Here is a 24,823-nt window from a genome sequence, read left to right as displayed (position 1 = left end):
TAAACATTCTCCTAATAGATTTAGGGTCTCAGATGCTAGTTTTTAGTCTTCTTCAACACAGTGTGGTGTTGATTTTGTAATTTATGGTTCCATTTACCGTAAAATAACTGATATAGAAGCATCTGTTGTGATTGTTGGAACCACCTCTTGGATGCTTCAAAAAAACAAAATGCCAACAGCCAAAATTCCAAACTCGTGGCTGAACAATAGTCCATAACACCGATGGATGTCGTCACAGTTACAGCATCCATCTTTTATATAGAGTCTATGAAAGCAACACACCACACGTGGCATATCTGCAACATTTCAATCCAATTACATCTGAAGACCCTAACATGTAGCCTGTTGTAAGAAAAGTCTGATCCTTTATTAAGGTGGTTTTCTGTTTTTATGTGTCCTTATAAATTCTCCTCTTCAACCTCCTGATGTTCCCTTGTGGTCAAAGAAAAGTGTCAAGAAAAAGAATTAGAACGTCATTTTTTTTTTCACTGTACAACCCCTTTATATACACAGTGGAGCTGACTGGGAATAACCTGGATGTGACAGACAGGTTACACAGCTGAGAATGGAAGTCCGATGACATCTGGAGAATGGATGGGGAGATACAGGAGGCGGGGGTGAAAACTAGAACATAAAACAGAGTTAAACTGTGACAGAACCCCAGACAACATCATGTAGCAGAAAAGAGCTATAGCAAAGCAGTGGAGCGTGCATGCATGTCATACCATTAATGTGCCGAATCTACACATGTAGATGCACTATCAATATAGAAGCATGGGGGGGGGTGAAGTCTATTACAACATAAAGCTAGAATAGCACTGAGGCAGGGGCTGCATTCGGGAGATTATATACTCCCCCGTAACCCAGTGTTAACCTTGCAGATTGATGACTGTGCCTGCTCTGCCCAGAGGGGAATCGCTCAGGCCTTCTTTTCTAATGGTGCAAAAGAAAACGCAGTGCCTCCCCCCATCCTCCTCGTCCTCCCCATCTCTGCTCCTTCTGCTCCTTCCTTTCTCGCCTCCGTCCACCCCCCCACCTCCCTGGTTACTTCGCCTCCGCTGGCGAGGCCATGTTGCAGGATCCCATGGTGTCCCAGCAGCTGATGTAGTGGAACGAAACACTGCTGTCTGCCGTGTTATTCCTCAGCTGGAGGGAGTGGTTGACAGTGAGGCTGCTTTCAGACTGACAATAGCAACGGCTGTGATGGTGTTAGCATGTTGGTACTGGTGCCAGTGAGCAGATCAAATAAAAAGACAGGAATTTTAGTTTGAAGATGTGTAAAATGCCTCTCTGGTGGTTGATTCAACCTCCAAAAACTCATTTCTGTATATCAGAGTGGATATTTAAATGTTTTCTTTAAGGAAATTATCCTTCCCCCACCTCTAAAATGCCTTAGATGTACCTCTACGCCGTTGCTTCTTCTAGAATGCACAGATCAGTTAAGTTCCTACGTTTCTTACCTTTCAACTTTCCCCACTCGCTGCAGTTGAAGCACACCAGCTCACCCACAACTCTGCTCAAACACTCTATGCAAATGCAAGTTGTAATATTGGAGTATTTCAGCCATTCATGTTCAAACCAGAAACAATTCAGAAAGCTCCAACCTGCAGCTGGATTGGTTCCTTAGGTTTGTTGTCGGTTTTTGATCCGAGTTATTTAATATTTTGTTTTACTAAGTCCCAATCCAATACCATTTTCTCAGATGAAACACACTACATTAAAATACATTATAGTTGTCAAAATCACTCAAAAATATGAACTCTGTATGCTCAACAACTGAAAAACTTTGCAATGCATTAAGAAAAAAGCATTTTCTGCATCCAAGCTGTCCTTTAATGTTCGTCAGGTGATCATGAACCGTGTTGTGAAGCTCTGACATTGTCTGAAATATAATATGGAGAGGTTAGGATGTACCAAAAGTTCCGAAAAGTGTCCAGAAACTGTAGAAGGTGGCAAAAACCACCTGAGGAGGCGTTCACTCGGACTACAGGCAGATTTGTATTGGCAGACATAGAGCATTTTAGCAATTTCTCTAGCAGCGGGTACCATGACTAAGATGTCTTTGATGCTTAATGTCTTCCTGCCAGTCCTGATGTATTCTCTACAAAGTGTCCTCATGCTGAAGCTAACTATGTTAACCTATCGTCACAGTGTAACATCATCCAATCATCAAGGCCAATCAAACAAGTACAAGCACACAACACATTGCCCTGAGACATGAATGGTGACTCTATTCATTTATTCTAAATTGTAAAGTTTTTTGGCGTCTGATAGGCCTTCAGCTCATTGCGGTACAACTCAAAACCAGCTTTGACGTTACATATTTCATTGACTCACTGGAATTTGTACCAACTGGGGTCTGTCTCCCACACAATATGAGTAAAGGTTACATAGGAATATTGTTGAAAGCAGCTACCCTTTCATGAAAATCTGGTTTCTTACTGTGTTTCCATGTTCTATGATGTTTTTATACGCTAGAAGACAAATCATGTTAACTTGCAGGGTGGAGCTTTTCATGTCATTACTCTTCCTGTGTATCAGTTATTGGTTTGAACATGTCTCGCCTAATTACATTAATGCTACGACTTGCCATTGTGTGGTGTCAAATAGTTTCACTCGCAGATAAGCTGGCATGCTCGAACTGCAACGATTCTGTAGAAAGCAGTGTTGTAGAGTTACATTAAAGCCATTTACAGGTAGGAAATGACTAATTATGGGGAGAAAAGCTTGTGAATATGTAACTTTGATACATAAAGATGAATTTTTAAGGGTTAAATCAACAACAGAAGAGGATCTTTAATGGATGTATGGTGTTTAACGCCATGTATGCTTGGAAAACCAACCTCTTAGTTCAGTTTGGTAGAACGTGGCTGATTGCTGTGCATGTATTGTGTCATCTCGTCGACATGGGTTTCTTTAATCATGATCCAGTCAGGGAATTGTCAGAGAAATTATTGTTGTAGTCGTAATTTCAAGATACCCTGTAGCACCAATAATGCATCAACATGTCATCGAAAATAATGAGTCCTCTTGAGGGGCCTAAAGAAGGCTGAGAGACCAAACCCAAGGCCTTGTTACATGTTAAAATCCATCCTCACTGAAGTCATTACACCCACCGAAGAGCCTGGGAGGGAGAAAATGTCACCAAACGGAGTCGACGTTCCTTCATGATGTTATAATCATGAACGGAGCAGAGCAGAGGGGAAGGCAGTGAAACAAGGAGAGATTTGGGCTTATGCTAATGATCGTAATGATGCCAGTTGCTGCAGAGCTTTTGACTTGAGAAAAATATCCTCCTCCTATCAGTGTCGTCTTTAGCAGCTAAACCGCACGGTGGATGCTGCTGATACGCAACTCCAGAATGCTGGAGGCCAGATTATGGCGGAATGTGGAGCAGGAAACAGTTGAGATGTGTGCGAAGAAAAGGAAAAATAATAAGCATCATCCCCACAAATTATTGTGTCATTTGCTGGATTTTTCTTCGAACTTTCTCCTTCACCTACATCCACTGAACGTCCCCCTGCTGTGATAATAACAGTCAGTGTGAAAACTGGATCTTAGTGAGAGGACAGATTACTGAAGGCATGCTCATACTGCCTGGATGTATTATGTCTTTATTAGTACACAGTTGTTTTTCATGGGTGCAAAATAAACGGTTTGAATAGCCTCAAGGCCCAAACAGGAAGTGTGAAAAACCACTCGCTTTCAGATCTCATTTTAGATGTCAGATATCGGTTAATTCTGGCATAATTTTCACATTGTGATCCCTCTGCAACCTGATTTAGTTGAAGTTACAGTGTTTGTAATTTGGAGTTAAGGTTTGGAAGTAGTTGTGGTCATAATTTAACAATAACTGCCAAATTTGGGTAGAACAGTATCAACAAAAACAACATTGTTGGTAGGTGTCAGGAGACCATCAAGTGTGTCCGGTGTAAAAGTTGCACATCAGAAGTTTCCTGGCAATTTAGCGGTCGAGTTGCGTTGTCAATAATGTAGTTTTGCTTTTAGATTCAGTTGCGTTATGGTCGTACTGTCTATATTCAAGCAGAAAAGAGAAACTATAGTGGCTCAAATTCTGTCTCCACACCACCAGTTGTTGTTTTGTTTTCCGTCTTCTAGTCTTCATTCCCAACTATTGCTGACAAGTAATGTCACTTAAGGCAGTTTATGGGATTGTGCACACCTCCTGGGAGAGACACAAAAGACTTTATACAACATTCTTTTGCATTTGCAGCGGCATTTCACTACAACTGTAAAAACAACTCTGACGTTGTCTTTGTTTGGTGGATGTGCCCTTTAAATGTAAGGTGTTTTTGAGAGTGTATACATAGTGTACAATGAAAAAGGCTTCTTTACTGTTGCACCTGTGAGGTAGAACTTGGCCAAATTATTGATGAGCTGATAATATTAACCACTATTGCCCAACTGAAATACTGTCCGATACGAAAACTTGGTATTTACCAAACATAATGCAGAAGCAGATGCTTGGGTTGATTTAGAAATGGTGTATATTTCGTATATTTTGTTCAGTAGAACAGCTCTGACTACATTGTTTACTCTCAACACTGTCTGTAGCACATGTAGGAGATGGTGGTTCAGTGTCAAACTCCAAGTGTCTTCACTCTAAGACTCTAACGATACCATCATTTTAGGTGTATAGAACTTTATCATACATATAAAGGCTACTGGCTGACAATATCAGAGTTTCTTGCTCCCTATAATCAGTAACAGCAATGATACCAAAAAACAGTATTTGTCCGCCTCCACTATGGAGCATAAGGGTCCATGTCTGGATGAGACAAATGTTTCTCTTAGAAAACAGAATGGCAAAAAGTTATACTTCTGTTTATATGATATTTCAGTAGAAATTACAGTACAGTAGATGCTCAAGCTAACCCAATAACTGAATGGTTTAGGCGCATACTATATTGTTGAATTCCTGGTTCACTGTCTGGCTGGTTTGGACTTTGCTGCTTGTTAATAGCCTGCTCTCTTTCCTCACATGTTCTGCCTACTTTAACTGCTAAATGAAGTCAAAATGCTTCAAAAAATTTTAATATTTATTGGACCAAATGCTCATATCTTTATTCACTTTCTGATTGTGTAAGGTTCAATTCAGTTTTATTTATATCGTGCAGATTTACAACATATGTCATCTCAAAGTGCTTAGGATAGTAAGGAACAGACTTTATGAATTACAGAGAGCGGAAAACCCAACAATACAAAGATGCGTTTGAATTCCCTATGAGTGACGGTGGGAAGGAATTAAAAAAAAAACCTCTGACAGAATCAGGCTCAGGGAAGGCGGCCATCTGCTGCCACCAGTTGGGTGAGAGTGGGGATGAGGGGGATGGGGGATAGTGTTGTATATGAGGGAAAAATCCGTTGGCTTTGAAATTAACCGTTGCCATCAATCATATTTAAGTTAACAGCTCTTTAAAGCTGCTTTTAAACTTTATTTCACACATTAAACTGAATTAGTTCACATTTATAGTAACTGCCAAGTTTAACAGCCAGCAGCTTTTTTTTTTTTTTTTTTGGTCATAAAATACACTTGTTTTGTGTCTAAATCATGTGAACGTGAATTCTTGTATTTTGTACTTTCTGCAGTTAAAACCCACTAATTCAATCCAGCATGCCGACCTGACTTGACTCAAAGGTCCAGTTTGCGACATCCATCTCTTTGTTCAATTCTAACGGTGGTCTGTTGAGTCTAAAAGATTCAAGATATTTCATTTGCCATATTTGCACAGACAGTCTAGGCACATTGGAGTTCTTGTGCAGGGCTCTCTTGGAGTCGAATAAACAAAATAGGAAGTACAAAAATAAAACCAGCTGAATCCAGTGTTAAAATGAAGTGGATCCAACAGGAACAACTGTTCATGAACCAGGAAAGTAGTGCAAACGCAGATATAACTTTTTGTTGATTTTTGTTACAAAAATGGCCATGTAGTCAAGTACATGAAAACATGTATGTTCATGAACATTGGTGCCCATTAAGCTGAAGTCACCAGCAGTTGATGAAAATAATAAATAATTCTGATTTTTGCACATGCTCTTGTACCTTAGCTGAACATGTATTTATTATTAATGTTCAAAATGAAAAATCTAATCAGCTAAATGCCAAAACGAGTGGTAAAAAGTGGAAACAATGAGCCAAATCAATGCAGAATTTCTCACAATGCAATATGCAGGTACTGTCTCTCCATTCCTTCTCTCTTTCATCGGTAATGCCATGACAGTGATCTACAAAAGACAGCAGAGCATTGCCTTTATTCACACTGTGAATGCAGCTTTAGCTCTGAGCCAGTCAGTGGGGAGGCGACACTGTTGTAGCAGCAGCAGGATGTGTGGGTGGTTTCTCAGCGTTGATAATGTGGCAATCTTCATTTCATGGGTTGTGATTTTATTACATTTCCTCTGTCTCTCCTGGCGACCCGGCGGCTGCCATCAAATTAGAAGCGACCCTAATTACTTCTGCTGTGTCATTTTCAGACTTCACACTGAAAAAATTATACATAATTACATTACATCACATGACTTTTGTTTTTTTTCCTCCTCTGCCTTTCTAGCTCTGTTAGAGAAAGGTGATGTCATGTATTACTATGCATCAGTTAGAATCTAGATCTTAGTTTGATCCTTGTAGTTGTGCTTTTATTTATTTACCACACTGGAAATCTTGCCTCGTAGCATCTTTGTACTGAGACTTTGAGTGGTTCAATGTTGTGAGATGCTAAAAGGTCCAAGGCACCTTTTCCTCTCACTTCATTAGAGCCGTATGAGTCAGAGAGATGGCTGCACCTTGACCTTGTCATGTGCTGTCAGGTCTGTTGTCAGATTCCTATAAAAATAGAGCAGCACTGAGGGACGATTCAGTCACGTCCGTGTGAGAATCCTTGGACATCAGTGGACAACCTGAGAGTAAATATCCAAAAAAAGATGCTGAAGTTATCAAGTTCTGTTGGGTGTGTACATGTATGTTTTTGGACATTTTATTACACTACCATTCAAATGCTTTGGGTTCATTTAGAAGTGTCTACTTTTGAAAGAAAAGCATTTTTTTAATGAAGATAACATTAAATGAATCAGAAATCCAATCTAGACAATGTTAATGTGGTAAATGACTATTCTAGCTGGAAACGGCTGATTTTTAATGGAATATCTCCATAGGGGTACAGAGGAACATTTCCAGCAACCATCACTCCTGTGTTCTAATGCTACATTTTGTTAGCTAATGGTGTTGAAAGGCTAATTGATGATTAGAAAACCCTTGTGAAATTATGTTAGCACATGAATAAAAGTGTGAGTTTTCATAGAAAACATGAAATTATTTGGGTGACCCCAAACTTTTGAATGTGTATATGACACAAGAATATTTTTTAGCTGTGTGCAGTCGGTTTAGAAGTGAATATGTAAACCATGTCAACAAGTAATTTGATTTATTTTTTTTAATGGGAAGGATAAAAGGATAACAAACACATGCATGCTTTGTTTCATTTCAGAAAGAAAAAATATAAGACAGTTTGAAGCATTCAAATCAGCAACACTTGTTATTTTTTGTAATATGGCTACCAAGGGGAAGCAGAATTTCAAAACACACCTTTATATGACAAAATTTGTAATGTCGGTCACATATTTCAACATTTAGTTAAGCCAAGCAGCAACAATAAAGCGCCAAACGCCATAGTTCCTCAAATGGTCACTTGAGGTTGGCTCTATAATCAAGTCAATCCCCATAGACCTCCATGTAAAAATGTCCAACTTTACAGCAGAAATACACGTTTACAGCCTGCTACAAAAGATGATTTTGGTCTCTGTAGCTAATATCACATTCATGACAACTGTACCAAGGGTGAATTCTTATATAACCCACCTGTGTAAACTGTATTAAGGCTGGAAGTGATGTATAATTAAGAGTGGGCAATAATAGGACTGTCCATAGTTCACCTCAGTTCCACCTCTTTAATTTTTGGATTAGTTGACAGTTAGGAGGCCCTATTCTCAAAAATTACATTCCTATACAACTAAACTGCCATGTCAGTTGCACTTTAAAGGATATTTTCTGACAGATTATGTTTCAAAGTAACATATATTTGCCATTTATTGCAGACTTGCCAGTTGTATACCTTTCATTTTTCTGCGAGTACACAAGGGTCCACATGATGCATATTTTCATGCAGATCTCGCTACATACTGCTTTTCTAATCCATTGCAGTCCGCTTGAAAGACTCTTTTGCATTCAGTAGGTCGTATTTATGTATTCTATGAATGCACTCTACTGTCAAGAATGCACACTGTTGCCCTCATACATTTCGCGAACTTGGGAAGATGACTAAATTTATGTGAGGTGAGCAATCATGTAAAGTATAAGACTAGATCAAACATTTGCCTCCATCCTCCTCTTCTATGTCCTGACTCAGATTTGTCACTCCTTCAAGGTTTATGGAGGCCTTTCCAACTACATCATACTCTTATTTTTCTGTGGCAAAACACATTTCTGCTAAAATGTAAATGAAAGTGTGGTTTAGTTGTATGGATAGATAATTCTTTGCCAGGATGGTGACAGTTGAAATCGCCACGATTAGCTTCGAAACTGTTGTTAGAGAAACTAGCTGGTGGCACAACATTCAGTGAAAACAGGATCATTAATTTGGAGTCATGCTTGTGTCAACCTGGTGAATTTTAATTCTTACAAAACCCCCTTTTTTTCTGCTAAATGCTCTGTTTTCTTCACAAGCTTGTAGTCAGTGGGATTTGGATCTGGGGAGTGTGGAACCGGGGTGAACCCCATAGCTCTGTCGTGCTCCCTCGACCACTCCTGAGCAGCTTTTGTGGTGTGTTGGGATGTGTTGGCTGTATTTAGGCACATGGGTTCTGTAAAGCGGCTTGAGACAATCTGAATTGTAATTGGCGCTATATAAAGGCGCTATGTAAATACAATTGAAGTGAATTGTCCTTTTACCGAACCGTCATGGTGAAGAGGGAGCTGAGCCGCAAGACGAAGCTCTCGATTTACCAGTCCATCTACGTTCCAACCCTTATCTATGGTCATGAGCTCTGGGTAGTGATTGAAAGAACGAGATCGCGGGTACAAATGGCCGATATGAGTTTCTTAGAGATAGGGTGAGATGCTCAGACATCAGGATGAAGCTCGGAGTAGAGCCGCTGCTCCTTCGTGTCGAAAGGAGCCAGTTAAGGTGGTTTGGACATCTGATTCAGATGCCTCCAGGGAGGCTTCCTTTGGAGGTTTTCCGAGTACATCCACCTGGAGGAGACGCTGGGGTAGATCCATAACACGCTGGAAGGATTATGTATCTCGTCTATCCTGGAAACGCCTCAGGAAGAACTGGAAAGCATTGCCGGGAGGAGGGATGTCTGGAATGACCGCTTCGTCTGCTGCCTCCATGACCCGACCCCAGATAAGCAGAAGATGGATGAATGGACGGATGGATGGACGGACGGACGGATGGATGGATGGATGGACGGATGGATGGATAGAGGAATTGTCCTGCTGAGGATGGCAACTGGCATCAAGGACTGCTGTTGCCGTGGGGGTTGGAGGGTTGGTGTGTGGCTTGACTTGCAATGTTTAGGTGGGTGGTACATGTCAAACATACACATGAATGTTAGGACTCAAGGTTTGTTAATGTTGTGGCTGATCGGTGTATATTTGCCGCCTTTGTGGAGCTCTCTGAAGATCTTTTCCTCTGCCGTCACTTGTGCTGGTTGTGGATGTTTCAGGACTGCGAGGAGCTGCTGAATCGATTCAGAGTGGCTGTCTTCATTTCAGCAGGCTTTCCCTGTGTGTGATGGTGGTTCTGTGAGCTGAGAGTGGGAGTACGCTGTCACCCCGCAACCGCATGATGCATGACTCCAAATTTCATGGCAGCTTTTTCCTCGTTTATCATTCAGAGTTGTCAGCCAGAGATGACTCATGGGAAAAAACAGAGGTGAAATAACGATATCATGTAAAAGAAAAAAACAAAACAAAGAAAACATTGAATTTGCTGAATATAAGTCATTACCAAAAGTTGTCTTTAAACATTAACAAAGTGTAGGATGTGACCACGACCTGCCCAAGTAAAGCAAGTTTACTTGTATAGAACCTTCCTCCAGTGCTTTACATAACACAAAAACATATGAGAAGAATATGAATAGAATTTAAAAGAGTGAATAAAACAGAATAACGTACAAAATATAAATTATGAGTTTAATTAAATGTGGTGGCAAACTGAAAAGCCTTGATTTCTGAGAACTGAGACTAAGTTTTCTGGAAGTTGCTTGCAGTTAAATGAGTGCTGCTTCTTCCTGTTTAGCTTTGTCTTTAAGGAGAGTAAACAGATCAGATTACCTGGATGTCTGGATGGTTTATATCATCATAATTAAAAGATTAGAAACATATTTTGACCCTAAATCAATCAGTGCTTCTGCTGTGATAGAGGTTTTCATCTGTTGTTAAGTTGACAGTAAGGGTGATATTGTAATCATGTTAAACTGTGTGTTAAAGGTCCCATATTGTTCCCATTTTTAGCAAATTAATAACGGATGGTTCATTTCACCATGACTGTATACCTCCTGGTTGTGGGACTTTTATCAAAAGACAGTTTCTACATACGAACAAATCTCCCAGTATTTCTATTCATGAAATAGTCTGGGCAATACCACTTATATGTGCCATACTTTTATTTGTAGAACTACTACTTATGTGTATTTTGGTTTATTAATTATTTTTGTACTGATATACTTTAAATGTTTGCACTATCCCCTTTATGCTGAAAATTTCCCCACTGTGGGATTAATAAAGGCTAGTCGTATCGTATCATTTTGTAGCATATCGTATCTTAGCGTATCATTTTGTAGTGTATCATATCATAGCATATCGTATTGTAATGTATCATATATTGTATCGTAGCATAGTGTATTGTCTTGTATTGTATCATATCATATTATATAATCACTATGTCATATATCATAGTGTATTGTATCATATCGTAGCGCATCATAGTGTATCATTTCATATAATTTCATAGCGTATCATAGCGTAGCGTATCATATTGTTTCGTATCATGTTGTATCATATATCGCATCGTATGGTATCATAGCGTAGCGTAACTTAGTGTTTCATTTCATATCATTTCATAGCGTATGGTATCATAGCATTTCGTATTGTATCATATCGTAGCATAGCGTATCATATCATAGCGCATCGCATCTCATCGCATCTTCAGTGTCTGTAGCTTTAAATGCAGCTGGGATGTTGCTGTCTCCACCCCCTTCAGAAAGAAAACTCTGTGTCTATGATTGACAGAGCAGAGTAATATAAACTGCATTCAAACACTTTTTCTTTTGACTTGTAAACCAGCAGCTGCCCTTACAAAGTACGTAGTGTTTCATGCAGTATGTGTACATTTGAGAAGTACTACTTTGGTGGCTTAAGCTTGTTTATATTCATGTGTGACATTTTAACGTTGCTGCGCAAAGGATTGTGAGTCGGAAAGGCTAGAAAAGCATGCCAGTTTGCATATTGCAAAACCCTAATGTAGTACTGGTATTTTTGGTATACTACGTTAGACGTACTATGCATTGGGACGTACTAAATCATTTTCTTTTGTACTATATGCTGTGGAGTAAGTATATCTCAATGCCTTTACAGTTGTTTGCAAGTCAGCTCACACAGATGCGAATAAAAGTGTGACATCGAGGTTTTCTGTTGCTTCTAACTTTCTCTTGGGCGATAATTATACATGTAAATATACAGCTTTATTTGGAATCTGGTTGAACTAAAACATTGTTTGTGGTGAGCACAGAGAGCAGGAGAGAAGTAAACTGTCAGATTGTGAGGATAGAGGAATGGCAGCAGTAATAAGTGTCTTTCATAAAAATGTATTTTCAGCACTTGAGACCTTTAAAATTTTAACTGAGACTCATGACTGCACCAGGATTTCTGGCTCAGTTTATCATCAATCAGTGATTCCTTAGAGTCTGAATTTTCTGTTTTTCTGATACTTCCTTCATGATGTTCTGAATCCATTTCACAGAGGACATTTTCTTCTGTGCTTTTTATGTTCTCAGGGCTCATAAATTAGTTTGCACACTAAAGATCTAATAATCCCATTTCTCTGAACAATATCTTCACATTTGATTCTCAGTGTTTTATTTTGTTGCAGGCCCCATTAACATTTCACTGTTTCTAATCACCACATTAAACTCTTAACTACACTTTACTCGAATATTTGTTTTCTCCACGTCGTGCTTCAGCAACATATGGTGTCATTAGACGTACCTTGCTTAAAGGCAGCACAGTGCATCAGCAGTTTGCTAATGAACTAAATTAGTATAGCCAGTGGCCTTACTTACCATATGCCCTGTATTCGCTCTTATCCTGTGCATGTGTTGCGTTTTAAGCCCGTTGCATAACCCCAGATGCATTTAAAAGTGGACTCAACTAATGAGCTTTTGTGTGTAAATGACTCATACACACATTATGCCGAACATTTTTACATCGAGAACTACCTCTGTCACTTCATGCATTGCAAGATTTGTTAATCTTCATGTATAAAGTTCAGTATGAAAACTATTTTTCCATAATTTACTTGCAGAAAATGTCAACAAGGCACGATTAGTAGAGATATAAAGCATTTATTCTGCCTTTTAGTTCCTCATTTTAACCTCAGCCACCTTGCAGACATCATTTTTGTTAGAATATGAGATAATTTCTGATCCACAATCAATGCTTTGTGCAGCAACGTCACAAACGTCACAGCATCAAGCTTAAGCTGCCAAAGTAGTACTTCTTAAATGTACACATACTGAATGAGACACTATGTATTTTGTAAGGAAAGCTGCTGTGTGTACTTAAAGTAAAAAGAAAAAGTATTTGATTTGGAACACAGTTTATGTTGTTCTCTTCTGTCATCATCGACGCAGTTTTCTTCCTGAAGGGGGCGGAGACAACAATATCTCAGCTGCATTTAAAGCTACAGACGCTGAAGATACACGATACGTTACGAAATGATATGAAATGCTACGCTATGCTACGACATGATATGCTACAATACGATACAATATGCTATGATGCGATACGATATGTGACACTACGATGCGATATTCTACTGTATGATACGCTATGATACAATATGATGCCAAACAATATGATGCAATTCAATTTGGAATGCAGTTTAAGTTACTCTGTTCTGTCAATCATAGACAGAGAGAGTTTTCTTCCTGAAGGGGGTGGCGACAGCAACACTTCAGCTGCATTTAAAGCTACAGACAGTGAACATAAGATAAGATAAGCTAAGCCAAGAAAAGACAAGATAAGGTAAGATAAGATGACTCTTTATTAATCCTATAGTGGTGAAATCTGCAGTGTTACAGCTACAAAGATTTTAGGAATGTGGTATAAAAACTAAAAATAAAATATGCATAAGCACTAGCTCTAAAAATAACATTATTGCACGTCAGTGATACTGCACAGATTTCTTGACGAATAGAGAAATTATTTTTGCACAGATTGTACCCAAGTAAAAAACTAACAAAATAGCATATATTATTTGTATATTATACACATATATATGTATATATATATATATATATATATATATATATATATATATATATATATATATATATATATATATATATACAGAAAATGGCACACAGATATGAGCTTTTTTTCATTTTTTTTTTTTTTTTTTTGCTGTTTTCACTATAGATTATATCATAGCCTAAATCTAAAATATATGAAATGCAGATGGAAGCTCAGATGTGTTTGGCTGACGGCGCCTTAGGCTGTTTGTTATATAGAATACCAGATCACACCCTCCATCCAGGAGTGACATATGATAAATTGAAGTGATGGATGTCCTTCCACGATGCCCAGAGGCCATAGTACAGGTCGTTTTCTTCTTTCTTTTTTCTTTTAGCTTCCTTTCTTTTCTAATTCCTGAATTACACAGCAACATAGTCACAGCTGGTGGCGTTATACAACCTGCATGATATAATCGAAGTTTTCAGGATCAGGAACAGCACCCGTATTTTATATAGATGTCAAACCAAAGGTATATAAATCAAAACTCTGACAGATAGGTGTTGACGTCAAATGAAACGATAAATTATCATCACTTTGATTGGTTTCTTCCAGCCATTATTGGGTCGATGTCTTGGATCCCATCACAGCTGGACGAGACAAACAGTATTTCACAATGTTGACACCGGCCGTTTATTTCCTCTCTGAAGCGACGCTGCGTCTTTGTTCTTTTGCTGGACTGTAAAGTAATTGGTGCAGGTCCTTTTTGGCAACAAACGCGGCTTTGAAAAACACCCGATAATAGGAAGAGAAAAAGAAAAATGTGATCCAAAAGCTGGTGATTTTATTGAGTGTTGTTGCTGATAATTAGAATAGAGAAGACATCAGTCATGAAATCATCATTGTTAAAGTACAGAAGGGGATATGCACATATAAAATATAGAAGTAAATTTGTACGTACAAGTGCATCTATGAAAACCTTTAAAACTTATTTGTTGTATTATAAAAACAGGAGTGTAACTGATGTTGGACTTCTAGATATATGAACATAAATGGGAAACAGTGTGGCTTAAAGTATTGCAAAAATAATATTCAAGGTGCAGTTCCATTTAAGCATATGGGTCAATATATAATTGCAGGACTTTTTGTAACATAGTTGACAGGTTTTGCTGTTTTCAGGCCTAAAGTCAACATGGCCGCCTATAACCAAACACCACATGGCATTTTAAAGAAAGATTCTTCTAAATATATATACAATTGAGTAAAATTGAAATTGAAAGTTATTTATAAAGATATTGTAGTAAACCTGTTGACTACTTTATATTAAATAACTCAGAAAGCCTTGGAGTCTGGCCAGTCTGTTCTTCAGGAGGAAATGACATCATGTGGAGCAGGTCATGTGATCTGGAATTAACACACTTCCTTGAGAGGTGTTTTTGTAATTGGGAACTTCATTTAAAGGTGATTTCTCGGACACAGACAGAATTTATTATTTTCCATATAAAATTTGATATATTGCCAAAAAAGAAAACATCTGTCATGATTATCTCAACTTAATAAAAAGAACACAATCAAACTATTTTTGAATAAGCTCATTTTATTAATGTTTAGCTAATTAGAAGGTGATTGTTATGCAATTCAGACGATTATTTAGTTGACATTTTAGTGATATCCAGTATTTTTGTTTTTATTAATAAATGATTGTTTCCATAATAAATAATTATGGAATTTGTAAAGACATGATCATAATGAACATAAAAAAACTTTTTTGCCTTTTAATAAAAATGTATGCAAGATATATTCCCTGGACTTCAAAAATCCCTCAATTATATATTGACCCATACGCAAAAATGTGTAGTTTCAGTAAATAAATATGAGGTGCAAAGATGATGATATTTCCTGATTCTGTCAATGTAACAGCGAGTAAATCAACAGTAAATTGATTAAATAAGTTGCTAGTTGGCACTCAGGTCTGGAAAATTAGCGTGCGTAATTGATTTTCTATCTATATTACAGATTTTTTTTTAGACACGTTAATCAGTTATTTTAATATTCAGAGCAATATTCCAAAATAACCACTGACAAATTCCTAAATTTTCCATCACCAGCCATAAATACCCTCACTCGTAGTACTAAATCAGATTGTGCGCTCAGCTTGCTCAGCCTCCTAATCTAACGAAATCCAGCAGCAGCTTCCTCTCTGGCTTCCTCCGCTGCATTTTGGTGTCTGAAAAACATTTGCACAAGCTCAACTCAATTCAGTGGCTGTGTCAACAGAATAAGACAAGTCTTCCCTCCTCACCTGCTGACTGTGGGAGTGAAAGCTGATGCAACTCGGTGTATTACCTCTTCATTTTCTTTTCCTCGCCCTGCCTCAGGCTTCCCCGGAGGCATCCACATTGCTGCTGCAAACACAGGAGATAAGCGCATGTCACCACATTCCCAACCTAATATCGCTTTTGGTTTTTTATTAGAATGAAAAGGGGGAAACTTTTAGCCTGAATGTGACTTTTTAAAAAAAAATTATTTAAAGTCACTACGACAAGCTGCAGACCGATATATTATCACCTCGTAGAGGACAGGCAGGGTTTGAGGTTATTGAGGTAAATTCAGGTTTAATTTGGGTTTTCAGGACTAGAAAAATTGTTCAATTCTAACACTAATGATACATCTCCATGGTTGCTTTAACTCCTAGCTTGCTCTAGAGCAGGTTATGTTCAAAATGACAGATATATCGACCAATCAGTTCTCTTAGAAAATAGCAATAATATTCCTGGAAGTGTTTTATTTGAGCTACAAGCAATTTCAGTTTTTTTTATGTCTTTGTAGAGCAATATAATCCTAAAACAGAAACAGAATAAAGCTCTAAAGCCTAATTTTCTGCCACTGTTTAACCTCTCCTGGGTTGCAGCTGAAACACCACAGGGATGACATTTATCCACCACATCACCATGAACATAGCTTTATCTTATTACTTTATTATTTATTCAGTAATATTTGTCTTTTTTTCTAAGTAGCATGAAGGACTATATCTTTAATTTTGTTGTACATGTAGTTTAGTCCTGTAGGGAATGAAAACTGAATCTTGAATAAGAATCTTACGTCTCAGCACTTACACACATCGGGACAGTGATATTGATAAGCATATTAATTATGCATTGACACAGCCAGTAGTTTTTTGTAGCTTTCTGTCCTGACTTTGGCTGCTGCTGTTGCTCCATTTTTAGCTTGTGTTATATTTTAAACTCCTCATTTTGGTTTGGGATTATAGTTTGGTCTTCTTGTGAGAAATATTTGAAGCTGTAGCCTTCTTAGTCTGCTTAATGCTCTGAAATATGTTTTTATGTTCATTTTTTACTTGTTGCTAAGTCAGTTTAAGGGTTACACCTGACAGAATGAGGCTAAAACTGTCTTATACAGCAGAAGAATGCATCTAAGCAGCACATCATTTCATAAAATATTAGTTTTTTACAGTTGCAGTCATAATCAGATCTTCTCATGCTGAAATAATTTGGTAGATTATGCTGATCTATGACGAAAGCATTTCAAATCAACACATTTATTTTAGTGCTTTTCTGTCACTCTTTTATGCATCAATGGAGAAGAAAAGAAACAACACTTGTTTCTGTTTTAATATTTCATTACTAAGCAACAGTAACAGGAAAGAAGGTTGTTGAGTGTAAAAAACATGATAAGATAAAATCTGGATTTTTCACTGCTAAAAAATCCACTGTAGAAGGTATACTTTGTAATTGAAAAAATGCAAAAAAAAAAAAACAACATTCTGGATGAGACAAACGGAATGGTAGCTTTAGTGATTTACTAATTGCATTGTTTTAGTAGATTTATTTATTTATTTATTTATTCAAGAGGATCCACATTAGCTGATGCCAACGGCACCAGCTAGTCTTCCTGGGGTCCGAAAAAAGAAAACAACCTTACATCAAAAGACTGTATTTCCACATAACATCAGTCAAAATAGACATCTCAATATACATCACGTTTGCGGTAATGCTAACAACAGCACATTAGTGCTGTGTAATCTTACATTTTATTGCATTTAAACAAGTTGGTTTTAGTCTCCAGAGCAATCATTCAATTAACAGGAACAAGCAGAACAAGAAACAACGCAGAAATAGGACATTATACTTAATACTCAATACTCAATAGATTAATTTTTTGTCTACATTGTGTTTATTTTTCAGCATAAACATACAGAAAAAAAACAAAATGACGAACAAAACACATCAACATACAACAAACCAACAGATGGCGATTCGCATTATTCAAAACCTGCAAAACACCACAGAATTGATGTTTGTTTTTTAATGTAGAAGTTATTTCTTTGAGATAATTACTTTTATCCAACTGTCAATAGATATGTTTTGATTTGAAGTGAACAGATCAGCTTCAGCTTCTTACATTTAATGCACCAACTTGAGAATGCATTAATCTTTTTAGGAAAAAAGGCAAAAAAAAGTTGATGTCCCAAAGTGTCCAACTCTAACTTTAAGCTTGTGGAGTGAATTGAGACAGAGAGAGAGAAGATGAAAGGACTTTCATGAAACATTCATAGCTGGATAATTTAACTAAAGGTGCAGAGACGTGAAGATGATGATGATGAGACGGTGATGAAATGCTGGAAACATAGAGAAGGAGGCGATGCAGCCGAGTGGGCGGCTGATGGCTCAGACCGAGGCTCTGCTACTGTACGTCCGTGGATCTCCGACCTGCTGATTCAGCCGCCCCAAAAGCTCGATTCACAGCTTCGACTCGGCAAAATGTCGCCGTGTTTCACGGAGCTCATCATTCGGCGGCTCGGTCTGGCGGAAGAAGATGCTGACTCCATGATTTACCTTTTTGGGGAACTAGCAGGAATGTTTATTCCTCTTGTAGTCAGTTTTAAGAATCAGCAGTGCCATAAAATACCCAGGACTTGAATTAAAATCACCAGGTTTGATTATTCTGGATAAAAAAAGACATTAGCATTGTTTATTTTCAACTGAGTCTCCATAAAATTAAGTTCTTTTACAATTAAACTGCATTCTGACACACGTTTTGAAGGGAATGCCATTTTATTTTGGAAATTAACGTAGTTTTCTACCTGTGACGTGTTGGAAAATTAGGTTTTGTTAGAATTAAGTTTTGTCTTTTGTGGTTACTTTAAGGTTTTACTCGGTTTCTGGTGTAGTTTAGCCACAAAAACTGCATGCTTACGTTTAGGAGAAGATCCCACTTTACTAGACACTTTTACATTTTAGAAGCTTTTTTAACATTTTGCACCAACATTTCTAATCTACAAGAAAACTCAGTCTTTTTTTCTTAATTTTATCTAAAAGATATAAAGTTTGTTGACATGTAGAATCTATGATAAATGCATTTATATGAAATTTTCACTCCATAGATCTAAAGTAAGTTTGGACATTTTTGATGTATCTAATATTAGCTCTTGATAGAACCACTAAAAATGTATTTGCATATTCACCTGACCTCTCCACAGTCTAATTAACAGCTTAAAGGTACTGACTGTGCATCTCAAAATTAAATTGTTCGACACTTTTACATTTTAGAAGCTTGGTTTTACACAACAACAAAAAACAAATCTGCAAAAGTCTTTTTTTGATGTTATTTGAAAATGATAAAGTTTGTTGACATGCAGGTTCCTTATCTGCACAGCAAAATGCAGAAAAACACTAAAAAAAGAAGATTTGTTTGTAAAATGAAGAAACTAAATACCAGCTGTATGGAAATATTCTACAGAAAGGATGATGTTGACCAAAAATGGGTGTTCTGTTGACAGGAACAGCAACGATTGCAACTGCATGAAGCAACTAATTTGTTTAACAGTTTAACTCAATGCAAAGTCAGATCTGAATGTTGTCCACAGCAAACAAACAAACAAACAAACAACATTTTAGATGCCTTTGCCAGTGATCCACAATATGAGAGAGATTCCAAATGGCTTGTTTAATTTTTTTCAAGTTTTTTTGGCTATTATTATTATTATTATTATTATTATTATTATTATTATTATTATTATTATTATTATTATTATTATTATTAATAATAATAATAATAATAATAATAATAATAATAATAATAATAATAATAATATTTTTGATGCACTCCTCTGTAAATACATTTAAAAAAAATATTTCCAAACTGTTCTTTAAGTCATCATATGAAAATTCCTTTTTTTTTTAAGTTTCAGAAAAACAAAATATCCCAGTGTCATGTCTTTTTATATATTATGCAGCGCTAGTCTCTGGGTTTGCCACTGAGAGCAACTCATTTCACTTTACACATAGTGATTTCATTATTATTTATATGAAATAAACTACCTGAACCACTTTATTGCCACTTTTGCAGTAACACTTTTCTATTAGTGACAGCTTTTTACTTTGTTTACTTGGCTGTTTTAGGAGATAAAATCCAGGTGAAAGTCAGTTCAAACTTTTTTCCTTACTAGAAGTGAATTTTAAAAAAGACTTTTAACTCTATTGAAATTGTGAAATACTTATTTATAAGTTTAGCATTTCCACAAAAGAAGCTCTATTAGCAGGAATAGAATTGTACACGTTTGAACAGTTGAAGTGTCCTGGAACAGTTTATTTCTGTTTTGTAACGATTCAGAATTGTTCATTTGCTAGTATGACATTAGCTGCTGGGTTTTTTAGAAACTCACTGTTATGGCAGACTTTTTTTAATAGTTTTTTTTTTCTTTCAAATTGTTTTCTTAATGAGACGAGTTGGCAAACGTTTCTGTTCAGTCAGTTGTAGAGTTAAAAAAAAAAAGAGATTTCTATTCACAGCTATGGAGCGGAAATGAGAGAGACATTCATTCACTGTCTTCGAAAGCTGCTTCATTCAAACCATCAACATTTCTGACTAAAAATAACATAAATTAGGCATGTAGTTTATAACACAGGGACACATTCACATGAGTTATTTTAAATAGACAATAAACCAACAATCCTCAGGTGTATTTTGGTGACATTTTACATTTTGATTTCCTGCATCAGCTTTCATTTTTCACCTTTTTCCTTTATTTAGCAGCACTCAGAAATTAAATGTCGAATGAGGATATTAATGCATTTATAAGGAATTTGTATTCTGAGTTTGCACATTACTGAAGTGTAGCTGTTGATAAAAAACAATAAAAAATCCCTGTGGCTCCATTTGAACTCTCCACAGTCTAATTAAAAGCTTAAATGTACTGATTGTGTATCTCAGAATGAAATGATTTCTACATTTGTGCTAATTGTAATGTGTTTTTCTTCTGTTTCCAGACCAATGATGTGGTGGGAAACACCTGGAACTGGCTCTACTTCATCCCACTCATCATCATCGGATCCTTTTTTATGCTCAACCTGGTGCTCGGTGTCCTTTCAGGGTAAGTTTTCTTAAAAAATAAACATAAAAATAGCACAGTGCACTTGCATGTAATTAAAGGAGATTATAAACCAAACTTGATCTTTATTGTCCATTAAAAGATGATGGAATTTGTTTGTGTGGAATTTTTGGATTAAAAAGTGCAACAAGTGGATTGAAAAAGATGTAAAAACGTAGATTTTTTTTTTTTTTAAATGCATTGCAAACAGTAAGAGGTATATAAAATCATTACATTTTTTGAACCATTTCTGCGTGACTCTGATTTGCATGAAATTTTTATTGCATAAAATCTGGATAGTGGTAGAGATATTTTTGAAATTATAGTTTGATATTGGGTCAAAATGGTTTGAGTCTTGCCAATAAGTTTTTCTCCTGAAAAAGGGTAAAATTATGTGATAATATAACAAAAAGACATATTTTAAATATTGTCTTTTGACATACAAAGTCTGCTTTTTTGATGGTTTTTGCTGTTCCTATTTGTGGACATATTGACAGTAAACTGATCAGTTGATGAGTTTTTTGAAGATTTATTTACGTCATTATCGAATCAAAAATATCAGTTGCAACAAACTAATATAAATATGCAGTTTTGGAAACTTATTTTTATCAGGGATTTCAGACGTAATGTTCTCTTATGTGCAATTGTATTTTGCTGAACTTTTCATGTGAGATCAATATAATTTACATAGTACATAGTACATACAGCCAATAGATGCTCCAGTGAATGGACCCTACACTCCTCTATAAGTGGGTGAAATCAATGTGTTTTTATGCCAGTTTTGTCATTTTGGTTCAGAATAATCATTTGCATTATTGTTTGTATTATGTTTTTGTGGACACAAGAATGATTTCATGTTTGAAATATGTTTATTTTTCAATTTTATAACAGATTTTGAACATTTTGATGATTGAAAAAAAGAATATTACACATAACAGCAATAGAAGGATGTCAACATCCATTTTGTTGACATTTTTCTGCTTCTTCACTTTTCTTTTCCTCCAAGTTTGTGCACTACCTCTTGTATGACACTATCAGTGATAAAGAGCTTGGGGTCATAATACACATATTGCAATTTCTTTTAAAGTACTAAAGGAAACTAAAAAATGTCAATAGAATGATATCAAAAAATAGTTTTTTGAGAAATAACTGGAAAATGAAATGATAAAAACTTTTCATTACAACGACATCACTGAGTCATTTTTGACCCACTTACGCATCTAAGGGTTAAACTGCATGTGGTGTGTTATTGTAGTACATCATACACTGTTTTCCTTCTCCAGTTACACATTCCAGTGTCTATAAAACTTCCAAAACAAGAAAAGCACTCAGAGAGTGCAGTACTCCGCCAAGACTGCTCAGTCATTGTATCATTTCTTTAATAAAAAAAAAAAAAAAAAAAAAAGCAAAACTTGCGCTGAGCACAGGCGTGTGTTATGCATGTGCACGTTATGTACAGACACCAAATCACATGACCTAAATATGTAGCGGGTGGCGGGAATTGTTGGGAGTCAGAAACACCACCACAGTTTAATCAGTTGTTCCTTGTACAATGACACATAAGTCCACAGCGGTGGATTTGTAGTAGGATCACAATCATGTGATCGTCAGCAGGCAGCTGATGTAGTGTTCACTTGTTGTCATAGTTACAGTGACACTGTGCTGCTGTCTGCCAATGATACGGAAATCTTCAACAAATCCGTGGATCCAGACTATAAGCCGCATCACTGCCAAAATCTAATGACGTGGTCCTTGTGTCATTTCTGACTATCCCTGAAAATTTCATCCAAATCCATTTGTCCATTTTTGAATAATGTAGAATAATGAAGCTGTACCAGTGACCTTTTTCCTATTTTTTTCCTTCAAAAGCTGCCCAGATGTCATCTTAATTCATCCTTACTACATCCGTGATGCAGTGTCTTCTCTTTGTTGCTGTAAATGTAGATCAGTTTCAGGCTCTCTGGCAGGAACCACATCCAGCAGAAATGGCAAAACAGAGAAAAAAGCTTTAAATCCAAGCTACTGCTCGTGGTAAAACGCTAAATCAATCTATGCTTTCTGCATTTTCCATCTCAACAGGGAGTTTGCCAAAGAGCGTGAGCGTGTGGAGAAGAGGCAGGAGTTCCTGAAGCTTCGCAGGCAGCAGCAGATTGAGAGGGAGCTCACCGGATACTTGGAGTGGATCTGCAAAGCAGGTTAGACTCATCTGTGAAACAGCGTGAGAGCTGTTGTGTCAAAAAAAATCATGACAAATTGATAGAAAGTCTCGTTTTTTTTCCCCTTCTTCTCTCTCTATATGCTGCTGCAGAGGAGGTGTTGCTGGAGGAAGAGGATGAGATTGCAGAGGAGAAATCCCCGCTGGACGGTGCGTGGTACAAGAGGAAACAAAACCTTCCAGGTAAAACCAGGCCAGAGTTTCTGTTGCAGAGGTTCGATTCATTGTCTCCAAATCACTGTAGACACTGTTAATGTGGTAAATGACTATTGTAGCTGGAAACGGCTGATTTTTAATGGAATATCTCCATAGGGGTACAGAGGAACATTTCCAGCAACCATCACTCCTGTGTTCTAATGCTACATTGTGTTAGCTAATGGTGTTGAAAGGCTAATTGGTGATTAGAAAACCCTTGTGCAGTTATGTTAGCACATGAATGAAAGTGTGAGTTTTCATGGAAAACATGAAACTGTCTGGGAGACCCCAAACTTTTGAACAGTAGCGTAAATCACCCAAATCCATCATCATGAGTGTGATCTTCCTCCCCTTTACCTCTGGACATGTTGTTCTGACTCCTCACATCCAAATGATTCCCTTTCTTAGACAAATGTTGAAATAGATTAAAAAACCAAAAGATGGCTGGGAGCCGTGTGGTGGTGACAGGACTCCAGGAACTCGATGCTCCAGCCAGAAACAGTCGGGCATCAAATGCTGCAACTTGTCAGCTTTACAGTTTAGTTTCTGAGCAGATTAAACAAGACAAGAAAGAGCAGATATGAACTGTTAATTAATGAGCTTTAGAGGCGTTAGAAGCCAAATGCAACTAGTTTGGCTCATCGATAGTAGACTTCCGACTTTGTTTTAGTATCTGTGTGTTACCATTTTTAAAATCCACTTCTGGAACAACCTACAAGCAGCTGACACGGTTTACATAAAACCATGCTAGCCGTTCGCTCTTCATGCTAAGCTAAGCTAACTGGCTCCTTGTTGTAGCTCCATGTTACCACACTTCCACCATAATCAATGAAACTGGCTACACCAACAATAAGAGAAGCTTATAATGGCCAACTCATGCTTTCATGCTACAATGGCACCGTGCTGGTTTGCTATAAGCCTGGTGGCATTGGAGTACATTTTGACTTCAAAATTTTTGCAGAATAAACTCTCTCTTTTACAATTTTCTGCTACATATTCATCAGTAAGGGGTAATAAACTATCAAAGGCTTGATTGGCTCAGCTTACACATCAATGGTAGCATTTCTATTCCATGTTTTCTGTGTTGTTTGCTAACCCTACTCTAATCACAGTAACAGGGTTGCTAATCCATGCTAATGTTAGCTTTTTCTCAGGAGTAGAAGCTAGATATTTAGCTAGCTGTTACTGCTGACCAAGAAAGCAAACGGATTGATGGAAAACAGTAAAGAAAAAGGTAAAAAGAATTAATCTGATCCTGATAATATGAGATAGAATGAGACATTCAATCAAGGTTGACAATGTTAAGAAAATATGAAAAATAGAAGAGAGGACAGCTTTGCTCTTCCGATTCTTTCGGAAAACTGATGATGTTAAGTCAGGCGTATCATATGATGAATTGTTTTCTTCTTCTACCAGCTAAAAAGGTTATGCTAACAGGGCTGTTGTGACACACGTTTCTTGCATAATAATTATATTTTAAAATGTTATGTGGTAA

General features: G+C 37.0%; 1 protein-coding gene across 8 annotated transcripts in view; it reads left to right on the top strand.

Annotated features, from left to right (window-relative positions):
• Positions 1-24,823, top strand: part of cacna1bb (calcium channel, voltage-dependent, N type, alpha 1B subunit, b) — a 261,236-nt gene that overhangs the window by 117,863 nt on the left and 118,550 nt on the right. For all 8 annotated transcript variants that reach the window (XM_055019128.1, XM_055019127.1, XM_055019126.1 and 5 more), the window contains exons 9-11: positions 20,818-20,921; positions 22,998-23,113; positions 23,227-23,316. In XM_055019128.1, coding sequence (XP_054875103.1) covers positions 20,818-20,921; positions 22,998-23,113; positions 23,227-23,316 — 310 coding nt within the window. The remainder of the gene's footprint in view (positions 1-20,817; positions 20,922-22,997; positions 23,114-23,226; positions 23,317-24,823) is intronic.

This window comes from Amphiprion ocellaris, chromosome 17, assembly GCF_022539595.1.
Source record: "Amphiprion ocellaris isolate individual 3 ecotype Okinawa chromosome 17, ASM2253959v1, whole genome shotgun sequence".
In the NCBI taxonomy this organism is placed as follows: Eukaryota; Metazoa; Chordata; class Actinopteri; family Pomacentridae; genus Amphiprion; species Amphiprion ocellaris.
This window is presented reverse-complemented; position numbering and strand designations above follow the sequence as displayed.